The 19,688-nt window shown below is 36.4% G+C and overlaps 3 protein-coding genes across 3 annotated transcripts in view; all 3 read left to right on the forward strand.

Moving 5' to 3' along the window:
- The first annotated feature begins 808 nt into the window (after nt 1-808).
- Nucleotides 809-6,712, forward strand: LOC112160305. The gene is made up of 4 exons (XM_024294731.2): nt 809-1,001; nt 2,146-2,287; nt 5,656-5,888; nt 5,977-6,712. Exons 1-4 carry the CDS (start codon nt 947-949, stop codon nt 6,072-6,074), a joined length of 528 nt encoding a protein of 175 aa, XP_024150499.1. The 5' UTR covers nt 809-946; the 3' UTR covers nt 6,075-6,712.
- A 1,625-nt stretch (nt 6,713-8,337) lies between these two features.
- On the forward strand, nt 8,338-13,188 carry vps26a (VPS26, retromer complex component A). The gene is made up of 9 exons (XM_024295968.1): nt 8,338-8,486; nt 9,561-9,710; nt 10,117-10,192; nt 10,507-10,663; nt 11,451-11,615; nt 11,739-11,845; nt 12,309-12,410; nt 12,501-12,610; nt 12,810-13,188. Exons 1-9 carry the CDS (start codon nt 8,484-8,486, stop codon nt 12,924-12,926), a joined length of 987 nt encoding a protein of 328 aa, XP_024151736.1. The 5' UTR covers nt 8,338-8,483; the 3' UTR covers nt 12,927-13,188.
- A 1,707-nt stretch (nt 13,189-14,895) lies between these two features.
- Nucleotides 14,896-19,688, forward strand: part of supv3l1 (SUV3-like helicase) — a 6,611-nt gene continuing 1,818 nt past the window's right edge. The window contains exons 1-13 of the mRNA XM_024296192.2: nt 14,896-15,296; nt 15,458-15,535; nt 15,749-15,856; nt 15,942-16,056; nt 16,142-16,310; nt 16,905-17,016; nt 17,513-17,590; nt 17,684-17,775; nt 17,870-18,050; nt 18,470-18,563; nt 18,774-18,893; nt 18,967-19,066; nt 19,139-19,219. Of these exons, the coding sequence (XP_024151960.1) occupies nt 15,035-15,296; nt 15,458-15,535; nt 15,749-15,856; nt 15,942-16,056; nt 16,142-16,310; nt 16,905-17,016; nt 17,513-17,590; nt 17,684-17,775; nt 17,870-18,050; nt 18,470-18,563; nt 18,774-18,893; nt 18,967-19,066; nt 19,139-19,219 (1,590 nt within the window). The 5' untranslated portion in view covers nt 14,896-15,034. The remainder of the gene's footprint in view (nt 15,297-15,457; nt 15,536-15,748; nt 15,857-15,941; nt 16,057-16,141; nt 16,311-16,904; nt 17,017-17,512; nt 17,591-17,683; nt 17,776-17,869; nt 18,051-18,469; nt 18,564-18,773; nt 18,894-18,966; nt 19,067-19,138; nt 19,220-19,688) is intronic.

Here is a 19,688-nt window from a genome sequence, read left to right on the forward strand (position 1 = left end):
TTGAATTTTGCAAAGTCATGTGATAGTGTGGTCTAATGATGTTCCATTTGTATTATTTTGATGTGGAAAAACAACAGTGAGTTGAACTCTATGAAGCTAAAATGTGAATGGATTGTCCATTAATTCTTCTACTTGTACACATATTTAATTCATCTTGTGAGAAATAGAAGGAAAACTTAATATGCACTTCAGTATCAGGTATTTATCTTATCTGTGAGTCATACTAGTTGAATCTTTGACTAAAGATGTCCTGGATTGAGTTTAGTCACTGAATTGGATTGTTCAAAATTAAATTTCCACAAGAATGGGATTGGCCACCACAGATCATGATAGTTGAAAGGAATGTTCACACCTTTTCTCCCAGAATATAACTTTTGATTCATCTTTACTATAAATAAAATCCTATTTTCAGAACAGTGACATAGACAAAGTGTGAAATCACAATTGAAAAAAAGTCCTAAAATTTTGATTAAATGGAAAATAAAAAGTAACAGACACTAAAAGTGATCCAAATAAAAGGGGAAGCCCCTCCATCCGTGAGACACTTTTGTTTTTTCCTTTCTCTAAGACAGAAACAGACGGAGGGAGATTAAAGCAATCAAGAAAAACTGTTTCCTCTTTCATAAAATTAGCGCATCTCTCTGAACGACTGAATCTCTCAGCTGCTTTATCTTTGAGCTCTTCTTCTTCCGTCCATTTGCGCACTTTGCGCAAACCTAATCAGATGAGGGAGGCAGAAATGTAAGTTTCCACTGAGGATGTTCAGGTTTTAGCTGAAGGTTTCAGGAAACCATGACGCACTCGGAGGGCTGAGCTCCTCTGAGGGGAATTTAAGCGGCGGAGGGAGGCAGTTATTACTCAACACCAGCCGAAGAGGAGGCTTCTTCACGACTGAAAAGAAAAGAGGGGCTTTTTGACTTTTGTTTGCGCGAAAAAAGACTAAAGGATGAAACTGCTTCTGATTCTGCTCTTCTCCTGCCTCGCTTTAATAAACGTAAAGGGTGAGTCCATTGTTAGATTGTTTTGATTTTGTTGAGAAAGTGACAAAAAATGTCGATTTATATAATATAGAGTGATCTGTTTCACATCTGGAAATTGAAACCCGTTAAAGTGCTGCGCCATGACGCACATAAATGAGCCCTAAACTCAGTTTTAGTTTTCTTGTTTCTCTTTCCAAATGTCAACTGTTTGCTGTAATTTAATGACACTGTAGTCTGTGACAGCTCAAACTAATAACTTTGGGGGAAAGCAGCGTCTGTAAAACAGACTAAAGGGGGAAACGTCCCATATTTTACTAAAATGCGCCATGATGATGGGATTAAAAAAAAGTTGATTATCTTGCTCACATCTTATCAAAACGGAAAGGCCACAGACGTCTAAGTTTCCGACTTGATGAGTCTCTGTTTACTTTGAAGGGGTTTTTTAAACCTCAATTTAAAGAAGTTGGAAAAATGCGTTATTACGCAAACGTGAGCCCCATTCTCTAGTCTTTAATCTTTCTCACATCATATTTTAAGTTAAGTAGGACTATACCCACTCTAATTTTTCTAAAAAAAAAAAAAAGTTAAGTTTTAGACATAGAAATCAACTTGTTATTCCTTTGCAATTCTTTGAATATTGTTTGCATTTTTAGTCAAAGTTTAACAGAAGAGGAGTAAAATTCCACAATATTATTCCACTTTGTTTGTGTTTTCAACACATGTCATAATTGGTTAAGTGGTCATGTTTCACAGTGAACTCAAATCTGCCACAGAATCAAAATGGAAAAAATAAAAAAAGTGCCTTTTTTGCACTTCCTTGATCTCGTATTAGTTTTTTTTTACACTTGATTCACGTGATACCTAATATCGTGGTAAGCACCAGAACATTTTGTGTTATTTCCCTCAGATTAGTTCTCTGATCAAATGTGCTGCGGATGGTTTAGAAAAAGCCATAATGGTAAGACTTCCTGTTGTGAAACATAGAAACCGCCTGAAGAACAACCACTCTACTCGGCCATGTTTCCAAATACTGTCATCATCTTTTTGAAATCAATGAGGAACAAGCAGGTGTCATCTGCCAAGCTGAACCTATCCTAGATTGCCCATACAATACTTTTGTTGTGACACAACAACATTCTCATGACTGACTTGTTTCTGTCTGTAGGAGCGCCCAGGACAGCTGTATATAAGTTTGTGCGATGTAATCCCAACGGGGACCAGACGAACTGTGTGGTTCAACAGACTCCTGAGATGCCATGGAGCCCAGAGCTACCTTCGAAGCTGCCCTCCTCCACTGCACAGTATCTGTACGTATGCACGCTTTCTGCAGCTTTTGAGAAAAGGGTCACATTACATGAGCCACAAAATCTATTACAACACTTTGTGGCAAAAAAGGGGTTAAACCTGCGTAAGATTTGATTTTAAATCAAATATTCAACACAGTTTCACAAAATTCTCCCACAGGGTTTCACCGTCTGTACTGTGTTTGTATAAATGCGCTGACAGACTTTAAGTGTGAGGTACGAAGCCAAGACTGACAAAAATAGAAGACAACGTGGAGATATGAGGAAGGACCAAAGAAACTGAAAAAAAGGGAAATTTAGAGTAAGAAAGTCCGGAAGAGGAACTTGGTTTGTTACTTTTGTCAAAAAGAAAATCATTTAACTTTGTGGTATTGTTGATTTTCAGCTTTTGCTTCTACTTTAGGGTGAGTGTGTGAAATGAGGTATTATTTAACCTAAAAGATTAAAAAATATATAATTTAAAAAAAGCTAAATATTTTTAATGGAAAAAGTTGAATTTCCACTGAAAGTGGTTTCATTGCAGCTCTGTGTTTTTTGGCATAGAGTGTGCGTAGCTTTTAGTGCTTTACTGGAAGCAGACTGAGGCTTTGCAGGCTCCAGATAACAATGCGGAGGAAGTGTTGTCAGCCTTTGTTGAAGCAGACTGTGGAGACCGATGCATAATGATGCGGGTCAAAATCCACTAATTGCATGATTTATTTTTCTCATATTTGCAGCTTTCTTCTTTTTCACTTTTCACTGTGTGCAAACAGTTTTGATGCACCTCCTTTCTCAAAGTCTTGAAGATGTTTTGTGGGCCTTCCATGCACATTATGGGGATTTTTTATTATTTAAACTGGAATCCTAAGTATTTTCTGTGATGACTGGGCCTAATATCCACATTAGCAACCAGTTTTGGAGTTTTGATGGAAATATGTCAGAAAGTTCTGAGAAAAATGAGAAAGAAAAACCCTTTAAGGTTTGACGCAACCTCGAAGTGTCCCAGTTTCAGCTTGAGAACATTTTGGATGAACGTGAAACAACAAATCAGACACAAAAGTCTCCAACCTGACCTTAGGAATCCCCAGAAGTCATTAATTCATGTACCAAATGACTCAGATTGGATGGTTTATGCGGTTGGTTCAACATGTCACTGAACAAGACAATCGCTGAGTTGCAATAGTCATGACACATCACTGTGGCCACGCCGTTCATTTTTTATATTTTAATTCACAACATGTTTTGCTGATAATATTTCCAGATGTTACCCTGAAAGACTCACGTTTTTTTACACAGTTTGCCCAAAGCTAACATAAAGACTCTTGAATTGTTTTTATTTTTCTCAATTATGGGGGATCTCCATAATTGAGTGATCAGCTTGACTTTCCCAGTTAGAAAAGACATGTAGGCGGGCTCCTGATTGTGGATTTGATCTATTTTCTGATAGAAAAAAACACAGTTCACAATCTCAGTCTTAACTTAGAATTTCCTTTTTTATAGTTCCTCATTTTTACAATTTACTTATTTGTAAAACACATTGTTGTTGTTTTTTATTTAAAAAATATACGTTCCATTTTTTGCAGGAAGATATGGGGTACCATTTAGAGCTATATAATATATCAAAATATAACAATTTTAGATTGTTGTGGTTGTTACTTGAGAATCCAAAAGACAGATAAAATGACACATCTGTGGGTATGTGTCTGTGTATGCGTCCCCAATAGTGCTTTTCCAGGCTTTAAGCGACCAAACCTTTAGTTCTAGACTCGTTCTATAAAGGAAGTGAGGGGAAGTGTTGAGAGGAAATGGGCTGTGACTCTTTGGGGCTTGCTACTTCTGGTCTATTGTTTTACACGTGATCGCTAATCTAGATCTAATGTCTTAGCGCTCACAGAGTTGCAAAGTGTCCTAAATACATTTATCAAAGCAACACAACCAAACTGAAACTGTTAAATCTGGGAATGGAGACATTTCCTGAGTAAAAACCAGCTTAGTTTAAATGAAAATAAATATGTAAATAGGTATTTTGTGCCAACATTTGTTGGATTATAAGTAATAACCACCCCTTTACACCAGAGGAGGACAGTAAGTATGTATATTTTTAGGATCCTATCATGTCATCGTCTCCCAAATATGATATATGGCAATTATCATGCAACACAGCAATTCATACACATGATGTCAACGGAAAAGAAATTTCTAAAGAATGAGGATATTTTTAAGTGTGGTTAAGGTTGAGGTGATTGTGTTTCAAAGCTGTCATGGGTTTTTAAGTTGTTTGCGTTCAGCATCAGGTTCATGTGACATTCATCGGTTTCCTCCGGATTGAGACGTGTGAGCAGCTGATGTGTCTTCAGTCAGGCTATTTCCTGAATCATTTTAATGACCTTTGTCCAACAGATCACATAACATTATAGTATAAAACAATACAAGTTTGCTGTCCACACTGTAAATCACAAACAATATTACATCATTTTGATTTTAAGAAATTATGTTTGATACAAAACTCTTCTTTTGTGACAAAACAAATATAATATTTGAATTTCATCTCTGATCACAAACAGTGTACAACAATGCAATATATAAATAAAATGTATAAATTTACGACTTCCAACAGAAAACACTTGAAATGATGATAGTTGAAGCTTAAAAAAAGAAAAATAAGTTTTTGAAAATATGGTATTTTATTTAAAGTTGACAGTTTTGTGACTGCTAATAGTCTGAACCATCGTATTACTTCTCGAACTTCAACTTTTTAAAAAACATTTATTTGAAGTATCTGTAATCACTGGGATTAACATTTGAATATTTATGTTCCAACAAAAAAACTGTTATAAGATAGTGAACAAGTCTGTATGTTTTTCAATTTTTATGTCCTTTTCTGTATTGATTTTATGGAAAATAGATAGAGTTGACCATCAAACTGATGATGGATGAGCAGAACTAAAGTAGGAGCTCCAACATTTGAGAACAACAGTCTGTAAACTCTCATTTATGATGTGGCAAAGCGGGTTAGTGCGGCATGGCCGCCCGTTAGGCAGAACAGGAAATTGCGCACTTTAGAATAGTGGTTAGTGAGTTGCTAACAGCACTTTAGATTTAAAGGAGAAACAACAAGGTGATATAGGTTCTGTTCTCACTGTGCAACAAAACCCCTTTTCTCTTTCATTGTTCTTGCAGCTTTATGTTTAAGCAAAAATGTAATAATTCATTTGTGGATAAAGTCTAATATTTTTGCAGCAACCTCTTTTTACCTAATTGTCTTTCAAAGAAATGAATTCTGATGATGTAATAAATAAACTCTCAGCTTTCATGACATATTGGAGGCAAAGAAAAATAAATATTTTCCCGGTTGCTTATTTTTCAGTTTCTGTTTGTCATTTTGTTTCCAGAGAGGCAGAACCTGTGGAAGATGAAAGTCCACCAAGTGAGGAGGAAGACGACTATCAAGTTGAGATGGAAGAGGAGGAAACGCCAATGGAGAGTGAAGACGGAGAGTCACCTTCAGTGACTGAAGAAAGTTTGGGGAGTTTTGAAGGTTCTTCAGAAGGGGCAGACCTGGCAACTGCAGCCGAAATTGACATCGGCTCTGGAGACTTTGCTACAGAGACAGCTGAGCTCAAAGGTATTTTGGTGACAAAAGATGGATTTTCATTCAACAACTGACTAATTTTTCCGAGAGTGGTTTGATGCATTCTGTTCTTCGTTCACAGATGGAGGTATGAGCACAATGAAGAGATTTTTTTCAAGCAGGAAGGCGGTGAAACCTTCAAAGACAGACCTGGAAGAAGACCACCTTCTGAAGATATAAACTCTTTCAAAAGGCTGAGATCTATTTAAACTGTACAACTTGTCAGTTAGCAAAACTTATATCTCCACCTGCTGGGAAAAACCCGGTCACACAAGGCTACAAATTCTTATTGGAATTTTCTGCATATCGTTTGGAAACAACTTTTTTTAAGTTAATATAAAAATGTGGCATTATAAAATCAAATATATAAAAGGAATGAAAGGTCAGAATTACTGTGATTTGATTTACCATACTTACCCATGACCAGTATTCTTATTGTTTACCATTTTATGTGTGAAGCATTTAAAAAAAAATACTTTGTAGCATAAATTGAATTTCAAATTATAGTATTATTTGTGCAATAAAATATATATCTTTGTCTGTGCTTAGCTTGCTTAGTGCAGCTTAAAGCTGTTTTGATTTGCAGGTTACACAAGAGCTTCTTTATATTACGGCATCCCCTTTTCTTACATCTTGTGACTTTTTACATGAAGAGGAAATGTTGCATAGTCGTGTCACAAGACTTGATGTGTGGCACAAATACCCAAAAGACTGCTACTCAATCATTGTGAACTATGAACAAAGTGTGTAAAATGACAATGAATGCATTTTACACGTGCATTTGAAACATTTATACCAATAAACAGTTTTACAAAATAGTTTCTGATATTTTTTTTCTTATACTAGCCCTTCAAATAATTTTTAGATTAACTATATAATTAAGAACAAGAAAATATAAATTGAAAAGACTCCTGAAACTCTGTGCATGACTTAAAGGATGGAGGGAGGCTGTCAATGTATAAATCATGTGGGATCTAAGGTAGAAGAAAGAACTAAGCTAAAATACTCTCACCTCCATGCTTCACATTTGGAGCTTTGATGTAAAGTCCTCATAAAACTGTTATTATTTCAAATTTACTGCCAGTGTTGATCATTTCAGTTCAGTTAGACTAGAGTTTTGGAAGTGTCTGGTATTTAAATCACCTGATCATATTTTGGTCCTTATAAAATAGTATGAAAGCTCAAGCTAAATCCATGTTTTTAAATATTATTTCCTTCATTTGTAATTCCAACAGTTTAAAACAAAAAAAAATAAATATCCACTCTGCCACTGTTTGCATTATCATGTGCAATTAAAAAATGTATTCCTGCAAGTACTGTATATTAACTGGTCTTGACTTCAAAATATGAAAATTCTCAAATTATTTATGACAATTATTTTTTATTGAGACTTCATGGTAAATGGCATATACAGTACTTGTATAGCACTTTTCTACCTTCGTTGAAGCCCAGAAGTTCTTTACACATGCTGTTGGTGGCGGTGCTGCCCAACACTAGTGCAATCCTTCCACCAGAGGCAATGTGAGGTTCAGTGTCTTGCCCAAGGACACTTTGTTGCAAGGGCAGGCAAGACGGGAATCGAACCTGCAATCTTCCAATGGGAGGTCAGCCGCCCTGCCGCTGCACATCGGCCACCCCTTGTATTTTCATACCTTTAAAAGAAGATCAGTTTACATTTGATCAGGCTTAAGAAGATATTGTTTTATCCCAAACTCAAGAATTTATTTTTTAAATAATTTCTGGCAAACATAATTCATATCAATCCACATGATGCAGGTTTATTGTATTTAAAGTGAAACATGTGGAAGGATGCTCCCTTGTGGCTTTTTCACAAGCAGCTGTCACTATGGGCTCTACTAAAATATATATTTAGCAGAAAAATCCAAACCTGTAATTAAAATACCAAAGTTTCATCTATGTCATAAAAAATTTTATGACATATGAAACTTTGGTTAAAACTGTCTTTTCTCATACAGTATTTTAACCGTTTTTTTTTTCTTTGTGTCTACTTTTTTTGTGTTTTAGTGAAATTATATTTTTGTATCTCTTTTAATTATCTTATAAACTAAGTCTCTTATAAAAACCCAAAGTCTCTTGTTTATTTATGGCACTCTCTTTTTATAACTTCTTTATTACTTGTTTGTTTGTTTGTTTACTTGTTTATGTGTGTTAGTGTTTGTTTTACATGTGCGTTTCTCTAATTGCCTTTTGTTGTCATCTGTTATGTTTGCCACAATAACATTTAGTTAAAACAATCTTGACTATTATTATTATTATTATTATTATTATTGTGATTTTTCACCAGAGACAACTGTTGTACAACAACAACAACAAAACATTTAAAATTCCAAAACAGCTTTTTATTGAATACTACTTTTTTTTTTTTGAACAACTATTAATGCTACGCAATTTGATTCTTATTCATCTGGATGTAAAGATAAGACGCTAACAAAAAGCAGCACACAGATCCACAAAACATGTGACTGGGGTCACATGACCTGAACACTTGTTAGCTCCTCCTCCTCCCTACAGACAGACTGGCTACTCGATGAGAGGCTAGCTGTTAGCTTCAACTGTCAAGACGGCGAGATGGTGAGTGTAAAAAGCAATTAGACACACTTTTATCCTTATATACCACACTGTTCATTGAATTCAAGTGATTTCACGCTCAGTACTATCAAAAGTTTCCGGTTACGCACTCCAGCAGGTTTTTTTTTAATACTTAAAACATTGCAGAATTTAGCTAGTGGGGCTGGGCTGACTAATATCGTTGCGAGGCCGTTTTTCCTCAGATGTGTTAGCTTGTTAGCGACCAAGTCGGTGTATTCAAGGGTAAAGTCAAACTATCAGAATAGAGTTTATGCGGATTTGATTAAAATCTTGTGAATAACCTGCTGGCGCGCGATTCCTATAATTTAGCCGCGGCAAGCTAACGGTTCTTGTTAGCCCATTGGAATGTGAAGTTGCACTGTTACATACAGCCTAAATTCCAGCAGCAGCTCTTTAAATTCCGTCTATAAATCAGTAGACATTTATAGTTTATCGATTTAGAGGTTGTCGGAGCTGTTAGGGATTGTGCTTTGACCTTTTATTACGTATTATTTGTAAATGGCTGAATGAAATGGCTTTTTAATGAAATGTTTCTAAATTGTGTAATTGATCAGGAGATATTATTTGACCGCAACTATATATTTAAGTTGTTTTACAAGCAACAAGTGAGTACAAGTTTGTAATAATAATAATAGAAATAAATGAATAGATGCATCGATTTAAGACTAGACAGAGCAGAGAGTTTGACTTGGCATCTTCTTTGGAATCCATATTGCTGTGACTTCCTCTTGTTTACCAATAAATGCAGTCATGTGAGTAAAAAGACATTTGTCAGCTTTAACTGCAGGGTGACTGTTGAAACACTTGTGCTGAAGTTGTTTTTTTAATCTCTGTAAAGCTAAAGGAAGAGATTATTTAATCTAAAACTTTGGAGCTTTTGTTAAAGTTCAAATTTATTAAATTATTTTAGATCAAACTGAATAAAAGCTCTACTTGATCCTTTTAGCACCTTAACTCAGTTAAAAGTGCTGCCTTATTTGCTAAAAAATATTCTGTCATTCTTTTTAAAATTCCATCGATATAATGTTGTGGTTTTGTGAATGTTTGTTCTTTCAGAGTTTCCTGGGGGGTTTGTTTGGTCCCGTTTGTGAGATAGATGTCTTGTTGAACGACGCAGAAAACCGAAAAACAGCTGAACTAAAAACAGAAGATGGGAAAGTAGAGAAACACTATCTATTCTACGATGGAGAGTCTGTCTCTGGAAAGGTAAATCGTTTCTAAAAGACCATATAAAGATAGGAAAAAAAACATACATTATTGAATTATTGAGTGTTGGTGGCTTTTAATACAGAATAATGTGGTGATGATTTATTCTGTTTAAAACAACATCTGGTTCCCAAACTGTTAATATTACTGATTTATTGGATTAAATTCTACAAAATGTAACTACTGAACAATAAAAAGACACAGACAAAGTTTATTTGGGAAACTGTGGCCATCTATATGCTCAGAACTCAATAAAAAATGTTATAAAATCATAATCAAAGTTGGATTTACGCTAAAAGTTTCTAATATTTTAGATGTTGTTTTTCAGCATAATGGTTGTATTGTATACTTAATCCCGTCTGCTAGTTGGGAGAGTTTTTTTTTTAAATAAAGTTTTTCCATCCAGGTGAATCTGAATGTGAAGCAGGGAGGAAAGCGTCTTGAGCATCAGGGGATCCGGATCGAGTTTGTTGGACAAATAGGTGAGTAAAGAAGTGGATTTTTTACTCTGTGCTATCACTCTTGTTTGATTTTGAAATGAATAGGTGTCTAATTGTTGGCTTATAAGGGGGGGGAATTTTTCTATGTTCAAACAGTAGGTTGGCTTTCCCAAATGCCTGAAAGATTTAGGAAGGCATGAGTTAGTCATGTGCTGTCATTGTAAAGCTAAGCCCTTATTTGTTGTAGAAACTAGTGAGACCATTGTGCTGAAGGTTAAGCAAAAACTACACGCAACTGACTTGAATTTCCCACTATCTAAAATGTAACCAAGTTAAATAATTTCTCTGTGTTTCAGAATTATTCTCCGATAAGAGCAACACGCATGAGTTTGTGGATTTGGTGAAAGAGTTGGCTTTACCTGGAGAACTCACCCAGAACAGAAGCTATGACTTTGAGTTCATGCAGGTGGAGAAGCCGTATGAGTCCTACACAGGAGTCAACGTCAGACTAAGGTACAGCAAAAACGCTGTCTGCAACATCTAGATTTCATTAAGTTTTTTAAATTCTGTTTAAGCAAGTCTGTCTCTCACTACTGATGTGTTCAATAAACGTAGAATTGCTGCACCACAGAAACAAACTCTACAGGATTTTTTTTTATTTTCTACATTTGCTCCAACAGAGGGAGATGTTTGAATATATTTAGAGATAAATCAGTTATTGAGGTAATCTGCAGTACATATTTACTGGAGCCAACATTTTTTTGTTAGTTTTTTTATTTTTTGTATTTGAATTTACAATCTGCAAAGGGGAGGATGGTGGGAAGGTGAAATAGCTGGTCAAGCTTATTTTCAGGGTTTGCCAAAACTCGTGGCTGTGCATCCATGGTCCTGGAGATCTATCATTGTGCCTGTTTTCCAGCTCTCCCTGCACTTGTTGCTGCTGATTACCTGGATCAGGTGTATTCAGTCAACCAGAATGTGTTAACACCTGAGGCAGCTAATCAGCAGCAAGGAGGGCAGGGAGAACTGGAAAACAGGCAGGGTGGTAGATCTCCAGGACCAGGGATGGGCAGCTCTGGCTTGATCACTAGACACAGTAAATTTCTAGTAAAATGATTTAAGCTCAAAGTAAAAATATTCAACCTAAGCAGTGTTTACTTTATATTTTAGATTGTAATCTGTTTATGTAGGGGGTAATTGGTTTCTTCTTTGTGATCTGTTGCGATGTTGTTTTGCAGATGTTTTCAAACCTTCTGATGGTCTAATACTCTACATGGATTCATGTGTATTACTCCTGCAGATATTTCCTCAGGGTGACAATAGTTCGCCGTTTGTCCGACTTAGTGAAAGAATATGAGTTAATTGTCCACCAGCTGGCCACCTACCCAGACGTTAACAACTCAATCAAGATGGAGGTTGGCATAGAAGACTGTCTGCACATTGAGTTTGAATATAATAAATCCAAGTAAGACATATATATATATATATATATATATATATTTGAATGGCATTATGTCTGATTCAATTAAAAAAAAACTTTACATCAATTTGGACTTCTTTTGAGATATTTTTTTCCTTTAACTGTTAGGTACCACTTGAAGGATGTAATCGTCGGGAAGATTTACTTTCTGTTGGTCAGAATCAAGATCCAACACATGGAACTGCAGCTCATCAAGAAGGAGATCACAGGGATTGGTAAGAAGGCTCGGCAAACACAGAAAAATATAATGGTGACTATATGCACATCATTTTCTAAGTACATGCGGACAGTGCAAAACATCTTCTTAGATGCACAGACTTCTGGAGGAAGGATTCGGGCTACAGTTAGGTTAATATGTGCAGCCAACAAGCACATTTAGCCTTGGACACACCTACAATATGTGCTAGCAACGTGACATGAATTTCCATCAGTTTTTGTGCTTGGTTGCATGGAAATATGTGTAAATAACTTTAGCCAATTTCAAATACTCCATCCTTCCCTAGACCAATGCAGCAATTATTCTGTTTTTTTTTTTTAATTATCTTTATATGTTGTTCGGTATCTGTTTTGCAAATAATTTGTGTGCACATAAAAGCATAGACATTCCTACTTACTGTTTGCTTTACCTTATCCAGTTTTGGATTTTTATCTTATTTGATCTACTGTGTAAACTTAAAGGTCCCAGTACAACTACAGAGACCGAGACGGTTGCAAAGTACGAGATTATGGATGGAGCTCCGGTGAAAGGAGAATCAATTCCAATCAGGCTGTTCCTGGCGGGTAAGAATGTTTCTTTACCCTCAGCTTACTAATACTCCAAACAGGGAAAAATCAGGGCGATAGCCCATGACTGTCTCTAATTTGTCACAGGATATGATCTGACACCAACCATGAGGGATGTCAATAAGAAGTTCTCTGTACGCTACTTCCTCAATCTGGTTCTGGTTGATGAAGAGGACAGAAGATACTTTAAGCAACAGGTAAATCCTCATAACCCAAAAAAATCCTTTTAGGATCAGTGACTTTTTTGTACTTTTTTTGTCTTTTACTGTTACCCTGGATGTTATTTTTCTGCATTTGTTTTCTGTTTTTAATCTGCTGTTGGCTAGTACAAAAGCATTCAAAAAATTTGTCTAAAGTTGGCTAAAAATGCTTTCTTGTTTTTCCTACTGTGTTCAGGAGATCGTTTTGTGGAGAAAAGCCCCAGAGAAGCTGAGGAAAAGAAACTTCCATCAGCGTTATGAGTCACCTGAACCACGAAACCAAACTGTTACGGCAGAGCAACCAGAGATGTGAGGAGCTGAGGACTGTGAACAAAAAAAAAACACAGACGTATTGCAGATCTTCACTGCTGAACAGCTAGACGTGTGAGAGCCGCCTCACTGTCTCCATGGACTGAGAAACGTCTGTAAACATGAATATACATATGCCTTTCTTTCAAACACCCCCAACTCCACACAGGTTGAACTTCGGCTACCTAATGTCACATTTCCTCTGGACTGAAACACCTGCATTCACATGGGCACAAGTGAACAATAAAAGTCTGCTAAATGCTGAATGCTTTGGCAAACAGAACATAACACAAGCAATGAAGAGTAAGAGGCCAAATTTGATCATCAGGCTAAAACTGTCGAGCTCAAATCAATGAAGCCATAATCCCCGTTTTCTGAAAGCTATTCGAGAGGTGCTGAGGTGAAGACTTGGCTACAAACTGCTGCTCAGATCCTATCGCTCACTTTGATTTTTATTATTTTTTTTCCCTTTGAATTTCAAAACGGTTCTCTAACCTCTTTATGTCCTGCTTGAGATTTTTCAAGATGTGAGGAATTTGTTACAATCAAGGATGTGAGAGGCCAAACTTAAAGTTGCCTCACATTCTCTTTATTTATTCTCAATGCCTGTAATTGGCCTGTCATTGGTCCACTCAGCTATGAAATATTTAAGTTTTAGTTTACCTGCTGTAATGTTACACAAAACTTTTTGACTGCCTGCTTTATTTCAGGGAATGACAACTGAAAGTGTACAAAAGTTTAAAGACGTGCAACAACTTTGTTCTGTTTTCATGCAATGCTTCAGATGTTATCAAAAGACTGTAAATTCAAAGATCTTGTCAGCTTCCTCTTCATTTTTATCATTTGATGGGAGCTTTTTTTAGGCTAATAGTTTGATATATTTAAACGATAAATGGTTAATTACTTAGACTTCAAGCACTAGGAGGAATGCGCTTCTCACATGCTGTAAAACCCAACAATGTTCCACTGTGATGCTTAGACCTGTGGTTAAGGTCCTGCTTTAAAGACACTGTTTTCAGTCCGGTGAAATTTTTTAGTCTACAGCTCTGATTCAGGGCCAGTTTGCACTTTGCTTTCCATCTCTTGTTTCTGTACGAAGGATAATGGATGCTACAAAAAAAATCACTCAAGGACAACTTCACCTTGGATATCTTCTGAGTTTGCAATAAAAAAAATACTGTCTTGTAAGTATCACTACATATATTTCTGCTTCATATGTAAATATTTACTTTTTGTTTTGTATGTGGGTGGTGGCCACATGTTGCATTTTATTTGATTAATTGAATGCTGATTAAATTTCCTCTATTTTTGTTTTCTTACCAAATTGGTTTGGATCTTGTAGTGTGGGTTTGTTTTGTTTGGGAGAGGCATAATTTATTTGTAAACGTTTTTTTCTGCCTGTCACATGCACATTTACTTTAGGAGTTGTTGGATTTTCTTTCAAATAAAAGAAACAAAGGTGAAGAATAGAAGTTGACCTCTGTTTTTTTCCCCTCTTTCATGCTATTGTGTGTATGGCATGTTTAGTATTCACTGTCTACGCCAAACTCGAATCATTCAAATTAATTTGGGGGGAAAAAAGACAAGCTACATTTTCTCATTGGTTTATCTACTTTTTGAGGGCCAATATATGTAGTTCATGTGGAATTTACTATTTTGCGGGAAAATTAAATTTAACTTGAAATTTTGTTCCATATAAATTTTTATTTTCATTATTTTCATTTATATAGTTCTTTCTGATCAAACCCGACTGTTGTAACATCTTCAGAACGGATCTGTCCTTAAGAGCTGGCTTTATTTATGCCTGTATATAATAATTTTTCCTCCACCATGCATTAAAGTATATAAAAATGTGTCAATCTAAAATTATTTCAATTCGATTTTCTAAAGCGGAAAATAAAATGTTTCAATTTTACTTACATTAAAATCTATTTTTGCCCCACAATTTTCTTTCAGGCATATATGAGGGCGGAGCGGTCCTTTCCCACGTTGTTTAATCAGGAAGAGATGTGTGTTGACCGTCCTCTGCTGGGGCTTGTGGTGTGTTCTACATTTAAATATGCCAAACGGTGCTGTGAAAATAAAACACGCGTAATTTAAAACATTGTCGAAATGTCGGTAAACCGCTGTGTGCACGTTTTGTCCCGTCTTCAACGCCACATTAATGCCCAGACGGCCCGCATCACAGCAGGCAGTTGTCGTGTGGGACTCCGACAACATCAAGCTGCTTCTATGGTTTGCAGCAGAGAAGTTTCTTCCAACAGCTCAACTCCCAAACCTCCGGACACGTCGCTGTTTGTACCCCTCTCTTTGAGCACCGAGGCCCCTCTTGAGGGGAGTGTGGGGGCAGAGCTGACCCAGACGCTCGATAAAAGTGCGTACACTTTGTTCATCAGTGGAATTGTTTCAAGCTTTTGTCATAAATGTTGTTTCTTAAGGTGTTTTTTTTAAAAAATACACACATATATATGTATTGCTTGGGGATTGGGGGAAACAGTCCCAGTAATTTTGCATTGTTATTTGTCATTTAATTAGGTGAATTGCTGAAAATTTTGAACCGTTTCTACAAAAGAAAAGAGATGCAGAAACTGGCAGCAGATCAGGGTTTGGACGGTGAGGAAATGAACATGAAAATGATTCTCTGACACACAGTTTTCTACCTAAAAAAAACAAACAATTAAAAAAAAAAAAATAGGTGGTCAAATTGCAGATTTTTAATTTCCAATTGAAGCCCAGTGCTGATGTGCTTATTGCTTATTCCAGAAAGATTCCACCATCAGTAAACTCAATGACACTGTCCTCCTTGCTATGTGTTTGTGACTAAAGCTCGCCTGTTCCACCAAGCCTTCATCAGCTTCAGAAAATATGTCCTTGAAATGCCGTCCCTTTCTGCCGATCTCCACATCATCCTCAGTGACATCTGCTGTGGAGCAGGTGAGTGGTTTTGTTCTTGAGCTGGACTTTTGTACATTTATTAAAAACATATTTTTATTGATTGCATTATCTTTTATCTTCTCAGGTCATATTGATGACATATACCCCTATTTCATGCGTCACGCCAAACAGATCTTTCCAATGCTGGACTGTATGGATGACCTCAGAAAGATCTCAGACCTCAGAGTACCTGCTAACTGGTAGGAATAGGAAGAATCCTGCCACATATGGCACACATGTATAGGAAGTTTGCATTATAAAACCATATTTTTGTGTTCGCTTTAGGTACCCCGAGGCTCGAGCCATCCAGAGGAAGGTGATCTTTCACGCTGGCCCCACTAACAGTGGGAAGACCTATCACGCCATCCAGCGCTACCTGGCTGCTAAATCTGGAGTGTACTGTGGGCCGCTGAAGCTGCTGGCCCATGAGATCTTTGAGAAGAGCAACAATGCTGTATGTTTAGCTGTCATTCTTGTTGCTTAAAAGAATTAAGAATTGTTTTTTAACTACAATAAATTAAGAAATAAACCTAACAATATGCTTATTGCAGAAACATAACACTACAAATTAATTATTATAAAAAAAAGTTTAGAAATCACATTAAAATTGTAACTATTGTTCTCCATTGCTAATTGAGGCATCGATCCACGTTGATGCTTTTCTTCATTTGGCTGTGACATAGTTTTAAAGATTTGCATTATCTCTACTCTAGTTTATTAAAGGGATAAATATGGTGAGACGTGCTCAAAAAACATGAAAACAGAAACTAGATGAAGATAAAAACACACTTATTGATAAAATACGCAACTTTTTTACTCCACTATAAGTACAATTTACACTAGTTCATAGGTCATAGCTATTGCTGTATTTAGTGCAGTTTGAAATGCAGGTCACACGTACATGAGTTATTCTAAAAAGCTGCCTTTAATGTGATACCTTTGCTAAGAAAAAACAATGAAAGTTCATGCCTTTTTCTACTTTTGGAGTTTTGTCTTTTACTTTTTTTGGGTGCAAGTTTTCTTGATGTGTAAATGTGTGTCCATCCAGGGTGTTCCTTGTGACCTGGTTACTGGAGAAGAGAGAACCTTTGTAGATGTGGAGGGTCGAGCTGCTGAACATGTTGCGTGCACCATTGAGATGTGCAGTGTCAACACACCTTGTGAGTTTTCATGTGATCTTGTGAAATTAAAACATTTCTTGGAACATATGTTTGTGTGAGTTTGATCAACAGCTGATGTAATCTGATCTGGTAATAAGGATTGGAGTCACAAGAAATATTTTGCTCAAAGGAAAATAAATGTTGATTTTATCATCATAACATATTATTTTAGTTTTCTTTTTGTCTTTAAATGTTTTTTTTTTAAATCTAAATAGACAGTACTTCCTAGACTGCAGTAAATTTTTAATTTTAGTGTTACTGTTTCAATTGCTGCAATTGTTTCTATCTTGCTGTGGTTTCTCTTTATGATGTTAAGTAAAGCTCCTTAAAAAGATTTCACATATTAAACAGACACTGAATGCATAGAATTTACATCTTTCTATTTCAATATGGAATTTTAGACTACTCTGAGATTCAGATCCGTTCGCATTTCTCCTCACATGTTTTGCCGTTTTCAATGTTGAAGGGTGAACACTTGTACTTTTTGGTTCTGCAGATGAAGTGGCTGTAATTGATGAAATTCAAATGATCAGAGATCCTTCCAGAGGATGGGCGTGGACCAGAGCACTGCTGGGTTTGTTACACTGAGCAAAATATGCAGAAATTCATTCATTCATGCATAATTTTCTTCTCTGAAACTTTCCATTGTGTCTTTGTGTTTGTGTAGGTCTGTGTGCAGATGAGATCCACGTGTGTGGAGAACCTGCAGCTGTGGACTTCATCAGAGAGCTGATGTACACCACAGGAGAGGAGGTGGAGGTGAGGCCTCTCAGATGGAGGACAGGAATCTGAATGAGGAGCTGAGCCTTCTCTCTGGAGCTCCTCCTCCTAACCATGTCTCCTCTCTCTGCAGGTCCACACCTACCAGCGCTTAACTCCATTCTCAATCTTGAATCATGCTGTGGAATCATTAGATAACCTGAGACCAGGAGATTGCATCGTGTGCTTCAGTAAAAATGACATCTACTCTATAAGCAGACAGATTGAAGCCAAAGGACTGGAATGTGCCGTCATTTACGGGAGTTTACCTCCAGGTGAGTGTTTGTAGACAGATTAACACTAAATTATTTTCAATTATTGTTATTTAAAACCTAAAATGCACAAAATTCACTTAAAAAGGCCTTTCACTGTATACCAAAAATGCCTGTGCCCATAAAGTAAACAAAACCAGAATATTTCTCAAAGTGAAAATTAATTTACTATTGCATCATACACCGATTATTTGGTGCGAGATACTAAAATAATTTGTTTGTATTCAAAAAGTAGCTGACAACTACTTTCCTCACCCCCTGAAATTAGTTTTAATATTATGGTTACTTTTTTCCCCCAATGTTCACATATTAAAGTAGTTGTTGCTCCATGTTTTTCCAAATATCATGCAGATATGACCCGAGTCTGCAGACAAAAATTCTGGACAAACCCACGTTCATTTTTTAATATCTTTGATTTTTAGGCACCAAGTTGTCGCAGGCCAAGAAGTTCAATGACCCCGATGACCCCTGTAAAATCCTGGTTGCTACAGATGCTATTGGCATGGGCCTCAACCTGTGAGTGTTTTTGTCAAAATATTTGATCTCACAAATAGTTTATGTATTTTTTTATCTATTTATTCAACTATTTTGACTTTAGTTTAGCTGGTGATTTTTATTTTCGAGTTGTACACTTCAACCATTTAAAGCTTTAGGAAGACCAATCTTCAAGTTGTTGTTAAATGGAAGATCACCATTTATGAAGTTTTCATCCACCCCACCTTCCAGGAGCATAAAGCGGATCATTTTCAACACCCTGGTAAAGCCTAATGTGAATGAAAAAGGGGAGAAACAGATGGAGACCATCAGCACATCACAAGCTCTTCAGATCGCAGGCCGAGCAGGACGGTGCGTCAGCTTTTCAAGATGCAGACGAGCCTCTTTGGTTTCTGTCTTATGAAACGTTCTGCTGCTGCTGCAGGTTTTCCTCCAAGTTTAAAGAGGGGGAGGTTACAACCATGCACAGAGATGACCTGCCTGTCCTGAAGGAAATCCTTAGCCATTCTGTAGATCCTATTGAGGTAATCCTCGTGCACATGTGCATCCCACACAACTGCAGTTGCTTTGAACTGATGTTTTTATCCTCCTTTCAGACTGCAGGTCTGCATCCAACAGCAGAACAGATAGAGATGTTTGCCTATCATCTGCCAGACGCCACACTTTCTAACCTCATTGTGAGTCAAATCTTGTGTAAATGCATCTATGACAAAAAGGTATGCTACTTGGGTGACTAGAATACAATGGAGTATTCTAGTCAACTTCTTTCTAACAAAATAAAACTTTGCTTTAAAATATTTTGGAAAAGAGTGAAAATCCTGTAGGGAGGCAATTAAACTACTGTCAAAAATGTTCAGTGTGGAACATTTTGCAACTTTATCTGTTTTATATGAAACAATCCAGCATGATGATGACGCATTAGTATAAAGAAGTAGGCATTTAAATTCAAAAACAAGAGCAAAAAATGTTAAAAGGTTTGATTTTTGTTGGTTTAAATTTTATTTAAAACACCTGATAAATGGCTGTAACACAACTTTATATTTTTTTTAATTTGGTTGTTTTATTCAGGTGGTTACAGCTTGTATTTATGGCACTAGATGTCACTGCATCAACCAGGCTGCACTTTTAAGTATTCATTCTTTTTTT

The sequence above is a fragment of the Oryzias melastigma genome, linkage group LG3 (genome assembly GCF_002922805.2).
Source record: "Oryzias melastigma strain HK-1 linkage group LG3, ASM292280v2, whole genome shotgun sequence".
NCBI lineage: Eukaryota > Metazoa > Chordata > Actinopteri > Beloniformes > Adrianichthyidae > Oryzias > Oryzias melastigma.